A 15,226-nucleotide genomic window follows, 5' to 3' on the forward strand; every position below is an offset into this window, starting at 1 on the left:
GGTGTAGGGCCAGCTGTTCGATGGCTATTTCACAAGGACTTGGCCAGGAGGGCATTCTTGGCGGTAATTAACTCCCTGTTGGAAACAACTGCATCTACTTGTTAGGCTGGATTCCAAAGCACTAAAAAAATCTTGAATTGGATCCTTAGTGATTGGAGAGGGGGCAGCACTAAGCCATCCACATCTGAAACACAAGTCCTGCAAATGTCTACGAGGGGGCTTACCAGGACTCAGAGAACAGTGCTCTTCCCCAGAGATGCCAGCTGGCCATCAGTGCAACGTCACACACACAGCACTAGGGGCCAGGGAGGGCATTTTTAGACCACTACGTATCTAAAGCGAAAGTCACGATCTCTTCCTCCCCACCCTGCCTTCCAAAACCACTCTTCCAAAAGCTTCCCCAATTCAATTCTTGGCATCGCCGTCATTCTAGTATTCAGTGTGGCCCAGTAAAACTTTGCAGTAATGGCAATGGTCTCTCTCTGTCCTGTTCAGTATCACCAGCCAGCCATATGTGGGAATGGAGCACATGCAACTAAGGAACTAAAATTTTATTTGATTTTAATTAATTTTAATTTAAGTAACCAAATCTGACCAGTCTATTGTATTGAACACACAGATCCAGAGGTTCAGGCTGAAACCTTGAAAGACTTCCTAGACCCCTCTCTGTCTTCACTCCCATCATCCAGTCTGTCATCCAATCCTGTGGGCTCTGACTTCAAAATATAACTACTTTCATCGTTAACACCCTTGCCCAAGTCACATCACTTCTCACCTGGGTTATTACAATAGCTCCTTACTAAATCGCTGCTTCCGCCTTTGTTCCCACAGGCTATTCTCAACACAGCCGCGAGTGCATGATCACGGCCGCTCCCCTGACTTCCCAGCTCACGGTAAAAAGCCTTTATGGAGACGCAGCCACAAATGACCTTTCCTCCCCTCACATCACCTCTCCCTCCCTCATTCTGCTGCAGCCACACTGGTGTCCCGGCCCCGCCTCCCACCTCCAGGCTCCCAACTCAGGGCGTTCACAGGTGCTCTTCCTTCATTCACCCGCGTGGTTCATTGCTCGACCTCCTCTCGCCTGTACCTAAATGTCACCTTCTCAGCAAGCCCTTTCCTGACCACCCTACTTAAAACTGCAACCCTGCCTCCACCAGGCACTTCCTCCCACCTTCCCTGCCTTATTTTTCTTCATAGTACATCTCATCAACAAAAAGTGGGCTCATTTATTATCTTCTCCCCCTAAAAGCACCAGAGGACTTTTTGTTCACTGATGTATCTCTAACACCTAGAGTACTTGGCACAGAGGAGATGCTCCGTAAATATTTAATGAATTAAGTAATTTGGTTTAGAGACGAGCCAGTGAAGAAGTTACTGTTGAGGTGGTCCTAGAGTGAGAGACACTGGGTTATGAAAATGGCACTGTCCAGGATGTCAGGAGACCCAGCTCTGAGGCCACCCGATGACCCCCTGACCCCACGTGGGCCCTCCACTACCAAGTCTGTTCTCTCATCTATAAAATGGGAATACAGATCTGTGTCCTGCCTCCCTCATTGGGTGATGGAGGACTCAGGAGATAACAGAAGGTGACTGGCTCCACTGAATAAAGATAACATGGCAGAGCCTTCCAACAAAAGACCCTGCGGCCTGATCAGGGGCTGAGCTGTCTCAGCTGGCCACCTGGCTAACGGCTCCCCGCCTAAGTGTCTTCTTTTTTGCCTTTTATTTCCCTCTCTTTCTAAGCAATAAAGCAGCTCTTTTTCACTTTGTCAATCAATCAATGCAAAAACCCTTTGTGGGCCATGAGGGGAAGTGGGGGAGGTGAGCGATCGGTCCTGGTGAGGTGTTTGCCCACACGAGCCTCCAGGAGGAAGTTAACTGCAAAAATTATGATGCTGGATCCAACTCACTGAGAGACGGTGGTGGCCAACTGTAACTCTGCGACACAAAACAGCTTATTCTTGCAGGCCTTCTCATAGGGCAGCTGTAAGCAGACAGACAGGGGCAGGGTCAGCCCAGGGACCCCCGCCCCCGCCAGCAGTCTTGCCTCCTGAGCTTCTCCCTAGGACCTGCCTGTCCCTCCTGCTCACTCCGAGGAGTGCAGGCAAGGTTGACAGCCTGAGGCTGTGTCCGCGTGGCTGTGACAGGTGTGACTGTGATGTTCCTTGATCTGTCAGGGATGGGGGTATGCTTGGTCCTACAACACAGGTACACCATGCGTCAGGCCTCTGACCAAGGTCAAAAACAGGGTGGCCCTGGTGAAATGGTGGGAGAAACTGTCACATTCATATCATGCTCATTAAGCAGCAACACTCCCAAATCACCACTTTGCCTTTTTTGAAGGGGGGAATTCTACCACTGAGCAATTACCCTCCCCCACTCCTTTTTTTTTTAATGGCCGGACTGGGAATTGAACCCAAGACCTCATGCATGCTAAGCATGCGCTCTACCACCAAGCTATACCTCCCCCCACAACTCACTATTTGGAATACCTCAGGGAGGAAAACCCATGTGAAGAAAAGCTCCCTTTGTCCCTTTAAGCAGAGGCAGGAACAACAGGGGCACAAATGGGACAGACCTAACCCAGTACTGTCAAGGCCCTCGGCCCCCATGGCTAGTCTCTATAGGTTAAATATCCCCTTTGCAATCCTGCCTACACCAAAACAGGCTAATTCAGAAAGTCACCCTGGGACCAAAGGCCCAGTCAAGGTTGAAAAGTTCCAGCTTAGGTTGAAAAATCAAATTTTCTAAAGGAGCTAGGTCTATTTTTATTATGAAGGAGACACAATCAGCTCCCTAATTGGAGGATCTCTGCCTTTGCCTTCCTGGCAGCCAGGGACCATGGCAGCAGCTTTGTGCAAGGACCGTTTCCATGACCTGGAGCTAGAGGGTGTGCCCAGAGAGCTAGAAAGGAAACCTTCTGCTTTCCGAGAAGGGAGATGCAGTTTGCAGAAGTCCAAGCTTGGAGCCCTCTCTGACAGGGTCAACAATTTGGGGCAGGTTTGTTTTTTTTTTTTTTTTCATTTTGTTTTTAGTATAGCCAAGCAGCCTGCTCTCTTTCACTAGAGTGAAATAGAGAGCAGGACTAAAATATCCTAAGCTCCCAGCTTGAGCTCATCCTCTGGAAACATCTGTGTGCTTAACCTAACACCAAATCATTTCTCCTCACCCATTTTTTTTTTAATCTCTTAGCCAAACCATCCAAGTAATCATTGATTAAGATAAAAATCATGAATGGGTGTTAGACAGGATATATCATAGGATATATCACATAAGCTCAAAGGATCTCCCCATAAGATATTTTTAACTACAAAGGGATATCATAGAATCAAAATTTGACTGTTTATTTTCCCCCTCTGATTTCCTGCAGTTGTGAAAACAGTTTCTTGTGATACTACCTGCCTGCTGGGGTGCAGGTCTGGTGGGCCACTCAGCCTGAAGCCCCTGGCCAGGACCGGGTAGGCAGGTGCACCAAAGCACATCCTCTCTAGAGAGCAGGGCAGGTGGGCTCCAGTCCAGTCCCTACACAGGATCCCCCACCACACTGTTATCAAAGACCCTTGCCAAGCCGGGTATTCATATGCTTCATTAAATACATCGCAAGCACTTTTTGTGAACATAAAAGAATTAGCTTTGGGGTGGTTTGGAGACCAGTGTTACCCATCAGGGAGGCCCTGGGGAAAGTAATGTCATCTCAATCGCTCTCTAACCCCATTTGTACAGTGAGGGGCCCAAGTGCTGTCTGAAGACCCTCCCAACTTTAACATTCTCTCAAGTTGGGGGAGCAGGTGTTTTGGGGGGGAATGCTCCCAGGAGAGTCTGGTCCTAGCTGAGTCACCTGGAAGATGGTGGAGGGCTCAGTGTATAAGTCCAGGACAGGCTGAGGGTGGTCCCTCCGGCCCTCAGGGGTCTGGAGCTGGTAGCTGACCTTGATGCTGATGTTGGAGAAGCAGTCCTCCTGACAGAGCTGCAGAGTCACGAAGGAATGCAGGGTTGGAGTTGGATGTGGGGGAGAAGATGCAAGGAGAAAACTTTTAACTTGAATATAGTCATAACAGGAAACAAACAGTGACACTGGTGAGCCCAGAGCCCCAAGCCTTTTCCCAGTAAGCCAGGCTGAAGGGACACTTCCCTCAACCAAGATGCCAAGAGCATTGGGAAAATCTCCCATGATCTGCCTCAGGCCTTATAACACCTAATGGTTCCTGCCATCCACAAAGGGATTCTGGCCATCAGGAGTTCAAAACCAGCTTGGACTTTATTCAGAGGACAAAAGGGAGCCACGAAAGGGAAGAGTCGTGATCTCATCTGTGTTTACAAAGATCTTTCTTGAAGCAGCATGGAGCACATATCAAAGAAATAAAACCTGAAGGCAAAGAGATGGCCTGGGATGCCATCTGCCATTCTCTTTGTTTATTGAGACCTGCCAGCTAGGAGCTGTGAATGCCTGAGAGTAGATGAACATGATTCCCAGGTGCAAAAGGTAGCTACACTTGTATGTAAGGAAGCCACAGACTTGCTAAAAATTCTTCCTGAATCCAATTAACAATCAGAACAGATGTGGGAACAGATGTGCAGTCAGAAGCATAATTTATGAGTTTACTGGAATAAATGATCCTTTTAGGTCCAAAATTCTGGGTCCTGTCAGGCACTGGGTCCTGACAAATACATATTTTTCCATGTTTCTAGGCACCTTGGTTGGGAGTAAATGTCTATAAATGACAGCCTTTGTCTTTCTATTTCTACTTTCCCTCGTTCAATTTTTCTGATGCTGACCCACATAAATAAAGTCCCTGTGCCCCACTCCTATTACCACGTAAGAGTAGGTGGCATGAGGGAGGGAGCCCTGTTATTTCCAACTTATTACCAAGAAGAATGTCAGCAACTGAAGCGTTTCCTGGGGGAGGGTATAGCTCACTGGTAGAGTATGTGCTTAGCATGCATGAGGTCCTAGTTTCAATCTGTAGTATCTCCATTAAAAATAAACAAACAAACCTAACTACCTCCCTGCTCAAAACAAACAAACAAAAAGTATTTCCCTTTTAGTCAGCTTCAAGGAAGCTCCGAGATTTACTGAGTGGTTGATTTCAGTAGGTTTCTTTTGGTGGGGGGGTAGTTAGGTTTACTTATTTATTTACTTTTAGAGGAGGCACTGGAGATTGAACCCAGGACCTTGTGCGTGCTAAGCATGCGCTCTACCACTTGAGCTGTACCCAACCCCCTAAGTAGGTTTCTTTAATTTGGCTTTCTGGTATCATAACTCCCATCTCCCATGCCATCATGTGGTTCTTGATCTCCTGTGATTATTTTAGTTGCCTATTTGTGTGTCCGGGTGTGGGGGCTTCATTGCATGCACCCGGTTCCTTTCTCAACCACACAGACACCTCTGAACTCTCTTCGAAACTCCCGCACCCACCTGTCCCTCTGTGGGGATGAGCAGGAAAGGCTTGCAGAGACGGGGCCCAGCGTCCCAGTCCTGGAGGCTGCCCCGACACGCCCTCTCGTCCAAGCACTGCAGCCTTTTCCGCGGCATCATCACATCCAGGTCCAGCGTGAAGTTCAGAACGGTCTCTCTGAGGCCTGGGAATGAAGACCAGATCTTCCTGATGAGGCTGGGATGGGATGGGCAAGCCCCAGATGGAGGGCCCCCTTGAGCCCCTCCTGACTGGTGTCCCCACACGGGCACGTCCCTGAGTTTCTTCCTCATTTCAAAGGTATTTTTCTCATGTCTTCAGCACCTGGTACCCCAACCCCAAACCCAGAGCAGCACATCCCCAGGGCTGAGCCAGTCTTCCCCAGGGGAAGGACGGTTTGGAGAGGAGGATAGAGTTGTGGGAGAAAATGAGGAGGAGGAAAAATTCAGGGAATGGAGGGAGAAACCACAGAGTAAAACCTGAGGACAGCTGAGCTGGAAGCACCTGGTAGATCACCTGGGCCAACTCCCTCACCGCTGAGAACGGAAAGCAGGGTCCAGAGAGTGAAAGACACCTGCCCAGTGTCACACAGCTGCTCAGCAGCTGCTGTTCAGACTCTGGGGCCTGAACTTGTCAGCCTGTACAGCTGGGACTGAAAGGGCTGCCATGTCTGACCCTCACATTTGACCCTCATACGCCACCCCACCTGAGAGACAGCTTTCTGACCTGCGGGAAGCAGAGAGACATCTCTGGGGTTGTTACCTTGTGGCTGAGGGACCTCTTCGGTTGGCAGTAAGTACCTGGGCTTTGAAAGCCATGCCCACCCTCTGCCTTCTGGAAAGTCTCCCAACCAGGGCCAGGTAAGGGGACAGGAAGAGAGGCCAGGCCTCAGAAGGTTATCCAATCCCCACTGGGCCAGGGAAACTCGGTGAGGAGCGAAGGAAGATGTGAATCAGAGAGAATCAGAGAGCAAGAGGAAGGGCATGTCTCAGGAGCCCTGCAGCCACGAGCACGCATGGGCACAGCAGATGGAGATGGAGAAAGGCCTGCCTTTTTCTAGGTCTTCTTTCAGATACTCAAACCCTTCAGCCCCCAAGAAGGGGGATCTGTCTAATGCCCGTCTTCCCAGCAGGGTCAGGCAGACCCCTTCAGAGTGTGGACGTAACAGTGGATCACCTTTTTCTGGGGCAGTCCCCATTAAACAGAACCTAGGGTCACAGGAGCTAAGGTCTAACAGAAGGATTTCGTAACACCCCCGCCCCCCCCCAGCCCTCTCTCCCTGCCCCATCTGCAGCCAACAGGAACTGACCGCAACACTGGACGCGTCAGCTAGGCTGCCTGTTACCTGACTTGGCAGCTGTGGTCTCAGAGCTGATTTCAAACCACAAACATGCATTCACGCTGCCACTGAAGCCAATGGGCAGTGCGTTGGGGGTGAAGTTCATGGACACCTTCAGAGGAACCACAGGTCTTGAGCTAAACAGGACAGCAAAGAGGACTGTGAGAAGTGACCACAGGCCTTCTGGATTGGTGCTTGGCTCTTTCTTTCATTCGAGGAATATTTATAAAACTTCTCTCATGTGCCAAGTGTTGTTCTGAGTCTTCAGGATAGAGTAGGGAAAGAGACAAGCCCTGCTCGGGCGGGAAAACAAACAATAAGCAAATAAACAAGAAGAAACAGGAAAACCCTAGGTCCAGGTAATGCAATGATAAAAATAAAACTGGATAAGGCAATAGAGACTGGGGGCTACTCAGCTGGGTGGTCAGGGACGGCCTCACAAATGAGGAGACATTTAAGTTGAGCTCTGTTAACGAGAAAGAGTCAACTCTGTGAAGATCTCGGGGAACTGCATCCCAGGCAGAAAGCACAGACAATACCAAGGGCCTGTGGTAGGAATGAGTTTGGTTTGTTTGAAGAACATGAAGGTCAGCATAACCAGAGCAGAATTAGTGAGACAGATGGGCAGTAACAGGAGAGGGGGATGGAGGGTCTGCAGGGCCAGGCCATGGTCAGGAGTTTGGATTTTACTCTAGGTGGGAGCCACGGAGGGGTTGTAAGCAGCAGAAGGAAGGGATCTCTCCAGCTGCTGTGTGGAGAGTGGAGCACAGGGAGTGGGAGCCAGGAAGGATGCCACAAAAGTGGTCCAGGTGCCAGGTGACAACGTCATGTGCTAGGAGGTATTTTGGAGGCAGAGCCCAACACACACTTGTTGATGGGGTGGCAGGGGAAGGGGAAAGAGGAATCAAGGGTGACTCCTGGGTTTTTGTCCTGAGCAAATGGTGCCCTTTGCCGAGATGGGAAGCTGACGGAGGGGCAGGGTGGAGAGAACGAGGGGTGGGTGGGAATATGAAGCCATTTTTAGACGTGTGAGCTCTGTGATGCCCGTGAGTGACAGCCAAGAAGGGTGTTGAGTAAACAGCCAAGTCTGGAGCTTAGCCAAGAGCACAGGGCAGATAGGTGCCCTGTCAGCTTATTTATAGCCACGGGACTTGATAATTCACCTAGGGACAGAGCACAGAGGCTCTGAAATTAAAAACACTAGCAGCCATCACTGAGCACTGTGCTAAATTGCATAGACTCTCTCCATTAATCCTCGTAAGTCTGTGAGGTAGGTGCGTTGTTACTCCATTTATAGATGAGACCGTTGGGACTTGGAAATCAGTAGCCCACCCCAGGCCACCCCTCTAAGTGCAGGCTCAGGTTCGAGCCTAGATGGGCAGAGCCCAGAGCTGATGCCCTCCACCACTGCGCCTGTTCCCCCCCATCAGTGCCTGGTGTTCTCACAACATTTAGGGCAGGGCAACTGGTGAAGCTGCCCAGGAGGCAGGGCAGACCCTACCGGAGCACAGCTGCCCGGCCCAGAGCGCCCACGGTGATGTCAGCAAGGCCGTCGCCACTGAAATCCAAGCCACCGGCCACAGACATGCCGAAGTAGTGGAGTCCTGGGGCCACTGCTGAGGCTCTGATCCTCTGTGGAGGGAGAGACACGAGGTGTCAGAGAGGGAATGGGGTTTCCTTCCATTTTACTCAGTCAGCAGATCAGCCTCGGTCCCAGGGGAAGAGGCATTTGAATGGAGGCTTGAAGGAGGGTGGGGTTTGACCAGGAGAATGAGGACAGCGAGGGGTGGGGAAGAGCAAGGTCATCCAAGGAAACAGCCAGGGGCCACTGTGGTGGGAACAGGGGGGATGTGGGTGAAAGGAGGCCTGATGTGAAACCAAGGAACAGAGTGGGGGTGTCTACTCAGAACTACAGAATTTCAGACACGCCACTGAAGACACAGGGTGGAAGATGCGGAGGAGGCGGGAGCCAGGGAAGGGGTGCTGGGGATGGAGAGGAGGGGCTGGATGGGGGAGGCTGACAGGCTGAGCCGGGTGTCTGGGGTTACCCAGGGTTTCTGCTGTGAGGGGTAGAGGAGGGGCCCAGAGGAGCAGCAGGTCTTGGGGAGAGGGTGCTTTCTGTTGGGCATCAAGAAAGTGAGATGCTGGACACCGTGCAGGTGGGAGGCTCAGAAGCAGCTGGACACACAGGACTGAAGCTTGCAGAAAAGCGGCAGCCACAGCGGGTGAAAGTGCCCTTAAGAGACGTAGCGTGGAGGTGGGCACTGGAGCCCTGGGGGTTGAGAGTGAGGCATGGAGGGTGGGGTCAGGGACAGGAGCCAGAGAAGGGACTGAGAGAGAGGAAAGAGGATCTGAGGCAGGTCCATGGTCAGGAATGCCAGAGGAGGAGGGAAATGCAGGTCAGGAAAGTGCACGGACATTGCCATGACCTCTCGCCCAACTGGAAGGGTCTGGGGTGAGAATCTCCAAGTGACTCTGTCCTTCATCGGGCACTCCCAGCCCCCTAGGACCTGCCTGGCACTTAGGACTGGAGCTGACTTGGGTCTCAGGCCATCATATCTGGGAAGGTCAGAGTCTTAGAGTAGAAGCCCTGTGGTCACCTGTGACCAGCTGGTAGAGAGGTTAACCAGCTGGTTGGTAGAACGTCCATTGTAGATGTACACGCTGCCAAAACCTGCGCCATCATCTGCTCCAAAGTCCTCCAGGGGGGCCCCGATGGCCACATCTGTGAGCTTGTCCTGACTGATATCCCCCACCGTTGCCATGGCAAAGCCAAATCGGGCATATATTAACCTGGAATGCCCGATCAGCTCGTGCTCCAAGGAGAAGGAACCGTCCTGTAGAGCAGAGAGGCAGCTCAGCCTTCAGGACAGGGCTGCAGGGTGCCCACCTCATCGCCAACCCAGGAGGCGTGCTCATGGACTTGGTGACTCTGATTCTCCGTTGGGGAGTCTGAGGCTCAGAAAAGGCAAGAGACCTTCCCAAGGTTACACAGTGCACGAGTGGTGAAGCTGGGGTCTTCCTGCCTTGCAGTTCAGGAGCTAGAGCCGTCCCACCCTCCAACTCCCACGACTGGGGGACTAGACTGGCCATCAGGAGGCCCAGCTTCTTGCCTTGGCTCCACCACACACTTGCTCTATATACTGAAGCAAGTCTCATCGTCACTGAGTCTCAGCTTCCTCATCTGTAGAATGGGAGGGACAGCTACCTCCCACAGTGACTGTGAGAAACAAATGAGATCACAGACAAAACATGCTGTGTCAACTGTGCAGCGATTTGGGATGTGGTCATCCTCAACATGAGAAGACGAGGTAGGGGAGGCGAGACAGTGGGGGAGGGGAGGGAGAGCAGTAGTGGCCCCCCGCCCCCACCCAGGCCACCATCCACCCTGAGCTCCCTGTCACCGCCCTCTGGTGCAAGGCAGGGCCAGGGTGCTCTCAGCCTCCGGCATGTTGGCCCCAGGGTGAGCGGCCACAGCCTCAGCAAGTCTGCAAGGACAGAGACTCTCCCACCTGCTTGTTCACACGGTACATGTAGACTCTGCCCTCCTCTCCTTGAACGTGGTAGAATGGAGCTGCCACTAGCAAGAAGTCCGTGGTCCCATCCATGTCAATGTCCACAGGGCACAGCTCAGAGCCAAAATAGGACCCCATCTACATTGCAGGAGGAACAGTCATGGGGAGGGCTGAGACCCTCGGCAAGGCTAGATCCCTGTTCTTGCCCTTCCTGGACCACCGAATTGGGGTCACACCAGATTCATCTGTTCACCGGAATAACACAGGGGACGGGGTGAACAGCCCCTCCCCCCCAATGAGACACGCAGAGCTGGGGCAGGAGCTGAGTTCCACTGGGGCTCTGCCCAGGATGGGTGCCCTGGAGCCCGCCCCTTTCCCTGTGGGGTCTCCAGACCCCTCCTCTATATTAACTGGGGTCGGGAGGGTCTTCTCCAGCACATACCTGCTCGCCCTCCAGCACTGGCACGAAGTCAGTCTCTCTGCCCTCCTGGAGCTCAAACACAGCCCCTCTCTGCCTGTGCCGTGGAGCCCCCGCCACATAGGCGAGGCCAGAGGGCTTGTGCAGCACAGCCACCGAGTAACCTGGGGGTTGGGGACTGTGACTGGGAGCCCCCACCGCCTGACTCCTTTGAGCCCCCCACCTTCCCAACTAGACCCTCGAAGTGGCCTGGGCAGGGAGGCAAAATTGGAGAGACGGTCTTTCTCATCCTTTTAAAAATTCGTCAGGGATTGCTCCCACTTACCCACTGTGGCCAGTGACACACATGGGCCCCAGCACACAGATGGGATGTACACACATTATCGTACACACAGCTTCGCTCAAAATGTACTCTACAATTACTGCCCACGTTCATTACCCACACAGCACAGGAAGACCGAGGAGGGCATGAAGGTTCACCTACCACTATTATTAACGGCAAGGCTCTCTCCTTCCCTAGGCAGCCACCCAGGGCCACCCAGCACTTCAGTTCTGAGCAGGCCTAATTCTAAGCCTCAGGGTCCTAACCAGGGCCCATCCCTTAGTCCGTGTGATCGACAAGGGCCCTCTTGGACTAGGAAGCCTACTGCAGCCTAAGGTATAATCTCAGTATCCCAGACAGCCTCCAAGTCCCCGCCCTCACCCAGGCAGCCTCCAGGCCCCGCCCTCACCCAGGCAGCCTCCAGGCCCCACCCTCACCCAGGCAGCCTCCAGGCCCCGCCCTCACCCAGGCAGCCTCCAGGCCCCGCCCTCACCCAGGCAGCCTCCAGGCCCCGCCCTCACCCAGGCAGCCTCCAGGCCCCGCCCTCACCCAGGCAGCCTCCAGGCCCCGCCCTCACCCAGGCAGCCTCCAGGCCCCGCCCTCACCCAGGCAGCCTCCAGGCCCCGCCCTCACCCAGGTAACCATATTGCGCAGCCTTGGCATCCACCACTGTCTGGTTCAGGAAATGGCCCCGACATTTATTTGTGTCATAGAGCAGCACACCCCCCGACCAATCAAAGGCCCCGACAGCTCCGAGCAGCACCTGTCCCTGCAGGGGACAAGGGTTGGTGATCCTGTGAGCAGGAGGGACCCAGGGCCAGCCACGGTGGCCAAGGGTCTACCGGCCAATGCAGTGAGCCTTGCAGAGGGGACGGGAGGTGTTCAGCATGCCTGTGTCCCACCTGCCAGAGGTGCAGGAGGATGGTGAGATGGCAAACCCTAGGTTCCTGCCTTGTACCCATGAGTTTGTCAGGGCAGCTGTCCCCCCAGTACCAAGGACCCCCCAGGGCAGAAATCCAACCCGGGGCCCAGATGTTGAGTGTTAAAAAAAAAGTCTGACTGAGCAAGACATGGCTCATCTCCACAGGCCGCCCAGCCGGGGCCCAAGGCCCACCTGCAGTGAGGGATGTGCCAGCCCAGCTTCCACCCCACACATGGACAGTGTCCTCATTGTGCCCACATGTCTCCCCATCAGTGGGGGACAGGGCCTCCGGTCGGAAGAAGTACTCAACTTGGTTGGCAAGCCCATCCAGGCCAAAACCCGTGTCTATGCTAAGGGACACTGCTTAATCCTGGAACACAGGACAAAACAACCTCCTGTTTATAAGTAGGGCCTTACTTTCATTGACCTCAAAGGTCCAGTTTTGGGGCAAGGAAACTTTGTCCTAAAATGGCTCCTTCAGAGGCATCACCACAGGAGGGCAGGGAGAGCGAGAGGTCCCTGAGTTCCTGGGGGTGGTGGGGGCGCCCTCCTCTGTGGGGAGCCTGCCCGGTGTTGAGTCGGCCACGTACCTCGTCCAGGATCTGGGCGCTGAACCCGACCTGTGCCAGCTGGTAGTGGGGGGCATCTCCGACCGTGCCTGGAAGCCAAGAAGCCAGTTAGTCGGCTGTGGGCTGAGGTGAAGGGAGAAACCACGTCAGAGAAGGGTCCAGCTTGGCCTCGCTCCCAGGGGAGCGATGTTCCACACAATGGGCTGAGCACCAGGCTGGAGGAGAGATCTGGGTCCTGACACTGCAGGCTGGGCAGCCCCCATCCCCCACTCGCCCTTTTGGGCCTTGGTCTCCTCATCTGTGAGCTCCTGGGAGCAGGAACCACACCCCAGTCAGCCTTTTTCTCCGGCCTTGTACCAGAAAGAGCTTCATGGAATCTGGGGGAGGTAAAGAGGGCTGGGGATGCTGTTGCCTTTTGAGAGATGGAACAGCTGAGGCTCAGAGAGGTGACAGGAGTTGTCCAGAGTGCCACACGGAGGTAGGACAGGGCGGGGCTGGAGCGCAGGTCTCAGGCCTCCCGCTGAAAGCTCAGGGGGCTGCCGCGGGCTGGTTGCGGCCCCTGGAGCCTCACCTTCCACGCGAATGATGCTCTGCTGCAATTTGCTCAGCAGCCCATCCAGCGCCATGTAGTTGGTCACCTTGAAGGCGTGGGCCTCAGGGGTCTCTGAGGCGATCAGCTTCAGTTGCTCATAGGTCTTGTTATTCTTAAACGCATCTCCCACCTGCACAGACGCCCCGGGCAGTGGTCAGCGTGTGAGGGCTCGCCAGGCCCAGGGAGAGCGCTGAGCCCCCCCGCTGGCTGAGGTCCTCCACCTTCTCCCTTCTTTACCTGCTCCCTGTGCTCCTCCACACACACTCTGCATGGGTTTTCCTGAACACACTGGGCTCCTTCTCACCCCTGAATGTCCTGATCCTTCTGCCTGCAGTGCCCTTCACGCCTCCCCTGTGCCCTAGGTCAGCTACTCCCGTTTGTCCTCCAAGACTCGGCTCAGCACCATCTCCTCCAGGAATCTTCCTGCTATCCCTCCCGTGGCTCCCAGAGTGTCCACCACTCTCCGCATCACTGCTGGGCCAGTGAGCCATGTCCACTGTTAGGAAACGAGCCCACTGGGGGAAGACCCAGAGGTGGGTGGGGGCTGGAGGGAGCAGGGGACATGGCGGGGCTGAGAGAAGAGAACTTGGTGAGTGTGAACAGAGCAGGGTTTGGGTAAGCTGCTTACCGAAGTCCCTCTAGGAACCCTGGCTCCTCCCCACCCCAGGCTGTACAGGTCACAGGGTACCCACCCCCTCACCCCCCAGCTCCTGGCTCTTACCCCAATGGCAAAGCGCTCAACACCTTGCATCTTTGGGGAATTGATCACAGTCGTGAGGTTGAGGGGGTCCCCGAATATGTCCCCATCGGTGAGCACCACCATGACCTTGGAGGCCTTTCTTCTGGAGCCATGGCTTGGGGTGAAGATGTTGTCTCTAAGTCGGGGAGAATAAATGGAGAGAACTTTGCCAAAAGGACGACTGAGCCTGGGGGAGATTTTACTGAGCTGTTATAGAATTGGAGAGGATTAAGGAGCCCTCCGAGGGGAGCAAAGGCCCAGAGAGGGATGGTGATGCCCTACGGTGCACAGCAGGGCAGGTGGACGTGAGGCTGTAACGCACATGTTCTTGCTCCGCACCTGCTCCCAGTGGAAAGATGCTGGACAGCACTCGAGCCTCTTCCTCGCATGCACGTGTAGGAATAATAATGACATTAATAACAGTGGCTGAGATTTATGTAGCACATATGTGCCAGGCACTGTTGTAGGTGCTGTCCAAGTTTTCACCCATTTAATCCTTACAAAATCCTATAAGGCAAGTACTACCGTTATTCTCATTTTAACAGTGACGAAATTGAAGCACAGAGAGGTTAGGCACTTGCCCAAGGTCTCACAACTAGAGCTGGGAGTTGAACCCAGGGAGCCTGGCCACTGAGCCCCTCCCTATAAGCACTGTGCCCGATTGCCGCTGCGGGAGGAACCTTTGGAGGAATTTTTGGAGGACTGTCCTAGGGTGTCATCTACCAGCCAAGGCTGGACTAGAGGACCTCACAGTCCCCTTTCAGCCAAGGAAGACCTTCTCCTCTTCCCAGTTCTGGCCAGCCACTTTCTCCAGTCCGGATGCCTCAGAGCCTCTGGGCAGGGCCATGGGCCGGCACCCAGCAGGTGTGCAGGTAATCCCCACTGCCCTCACACTCACAGGACATGCTGCATGGCAGAGGCAGTCTTGGTGACATTGCCCACTTGAGTGATGCTCTGGACTCTGGCGAGGGAGGCCGTCACGTCTTGGCTGTCCTGAAGGTCAAGCTCCGTCTGGATGACTGCCCCGTACTGCACCAGGGCAAAGCTGCACTGGATGGGAGGGCCAAGGGGGGAGGAAGTTGGCAGAGTCACCATGCCCACGGCCACTTCCACCCCTTAGATGGCTCCCCCTGAAGGCAGTGCAGAATCCACTCCTTCCTCCTCATCTCTGGGCCAGAGGAGATGCCAAGGCAGAGGGAAATCTCTAAGCCAGTAGGGGGCGAGGAAGGTGTGATGGTAATGTCTCCCAGTGAGTAACAGGCTGCTCCCTGAATCCACATCCCTGTGTAGTCCCCCTCCCCAACACTGGCTCCAGGATAGGCCATGTGACTTGCTTTGGCCAATGGGGCATCAGCCAATGTGATCCAATCAGAGGCTTGAAAAGTGCCTGCCA

The 15,226-nt window shown here is 54.1% G+C and overlaps 1 protein-coding gene across 2 annotated transcripts in view; it reads right to left on the reverse strand.

The window, feature by feature from the left end:
• ITGAE (integrin subunit alpha E) overlaps positions 1-15,226 on the reverse strand; it is a 50,326-nt gene that overhangs the window by 15,684 nt on the left and 19,416 nt on the right. For both annotated transcript variants that reach the window (XM_064495042.1, XM_031469536.2), the window contains exons 8-20: positions 14,732-14,883; positions 13,816-13,969; positions 13,074-13,224; positions 12,524-12,591; positions 11,645-11,780; positions 10,714-10,853; positions 10,269-10,409; positions 9,357-9,593; positions 8,258-8,388; positions 6,763-6,893; positions 5,420-5,583; positions 3,842-3,970; positions 1,914-1,987 (exon numbers count right to left, since the gene is read on the reverse strand). In XM_064495042.1, the coding sequence (XP_064351112.1) occupies positions 1,914-1,987; positions 3,842-3,970; positions 5,420-5,583; positions 6,763-6,893; positions 8,258-8,388; positions 9,357-9,593; positions 10,269-10,409; positions 10,714-10,853; positions 11,645-11,780; positions 12,524-12,591; positions 13,074-13,224; positions 13,816-13,969; positions 14,732-14,883 (1,808 nt within the window). The remainder of the gene's footprint in view (positions 1-1,913; positions 1,988-3,841; positions 3,971-5,419; positions 5,584-6,762; positions 6,894-8,257; positions 8,389-9,356; positions 9,594-10,268; positions 10,410-10,713; positions 10,854-11,644; positions 11,781-12,523; positions 12,592-13,073; positions 13,225-13,815; positions 13,970-14,731; positions 14,884-15,226) is intronic.

Source organism: Camelus dromedarius, chromosome 16 (assembly GCF_036321535.1).
Source record: "Camelus dromedarius isolate mCamDro1 chromosome 16, mCamDro1.pat, whole genome shotgun sequence".
NCBI classification, from domain to species: Eukaryota; Metazoa; Chordata; class Mammalia; order Artiodactyla; family Camelidae; genus Camelus; species Camelus dromedarius.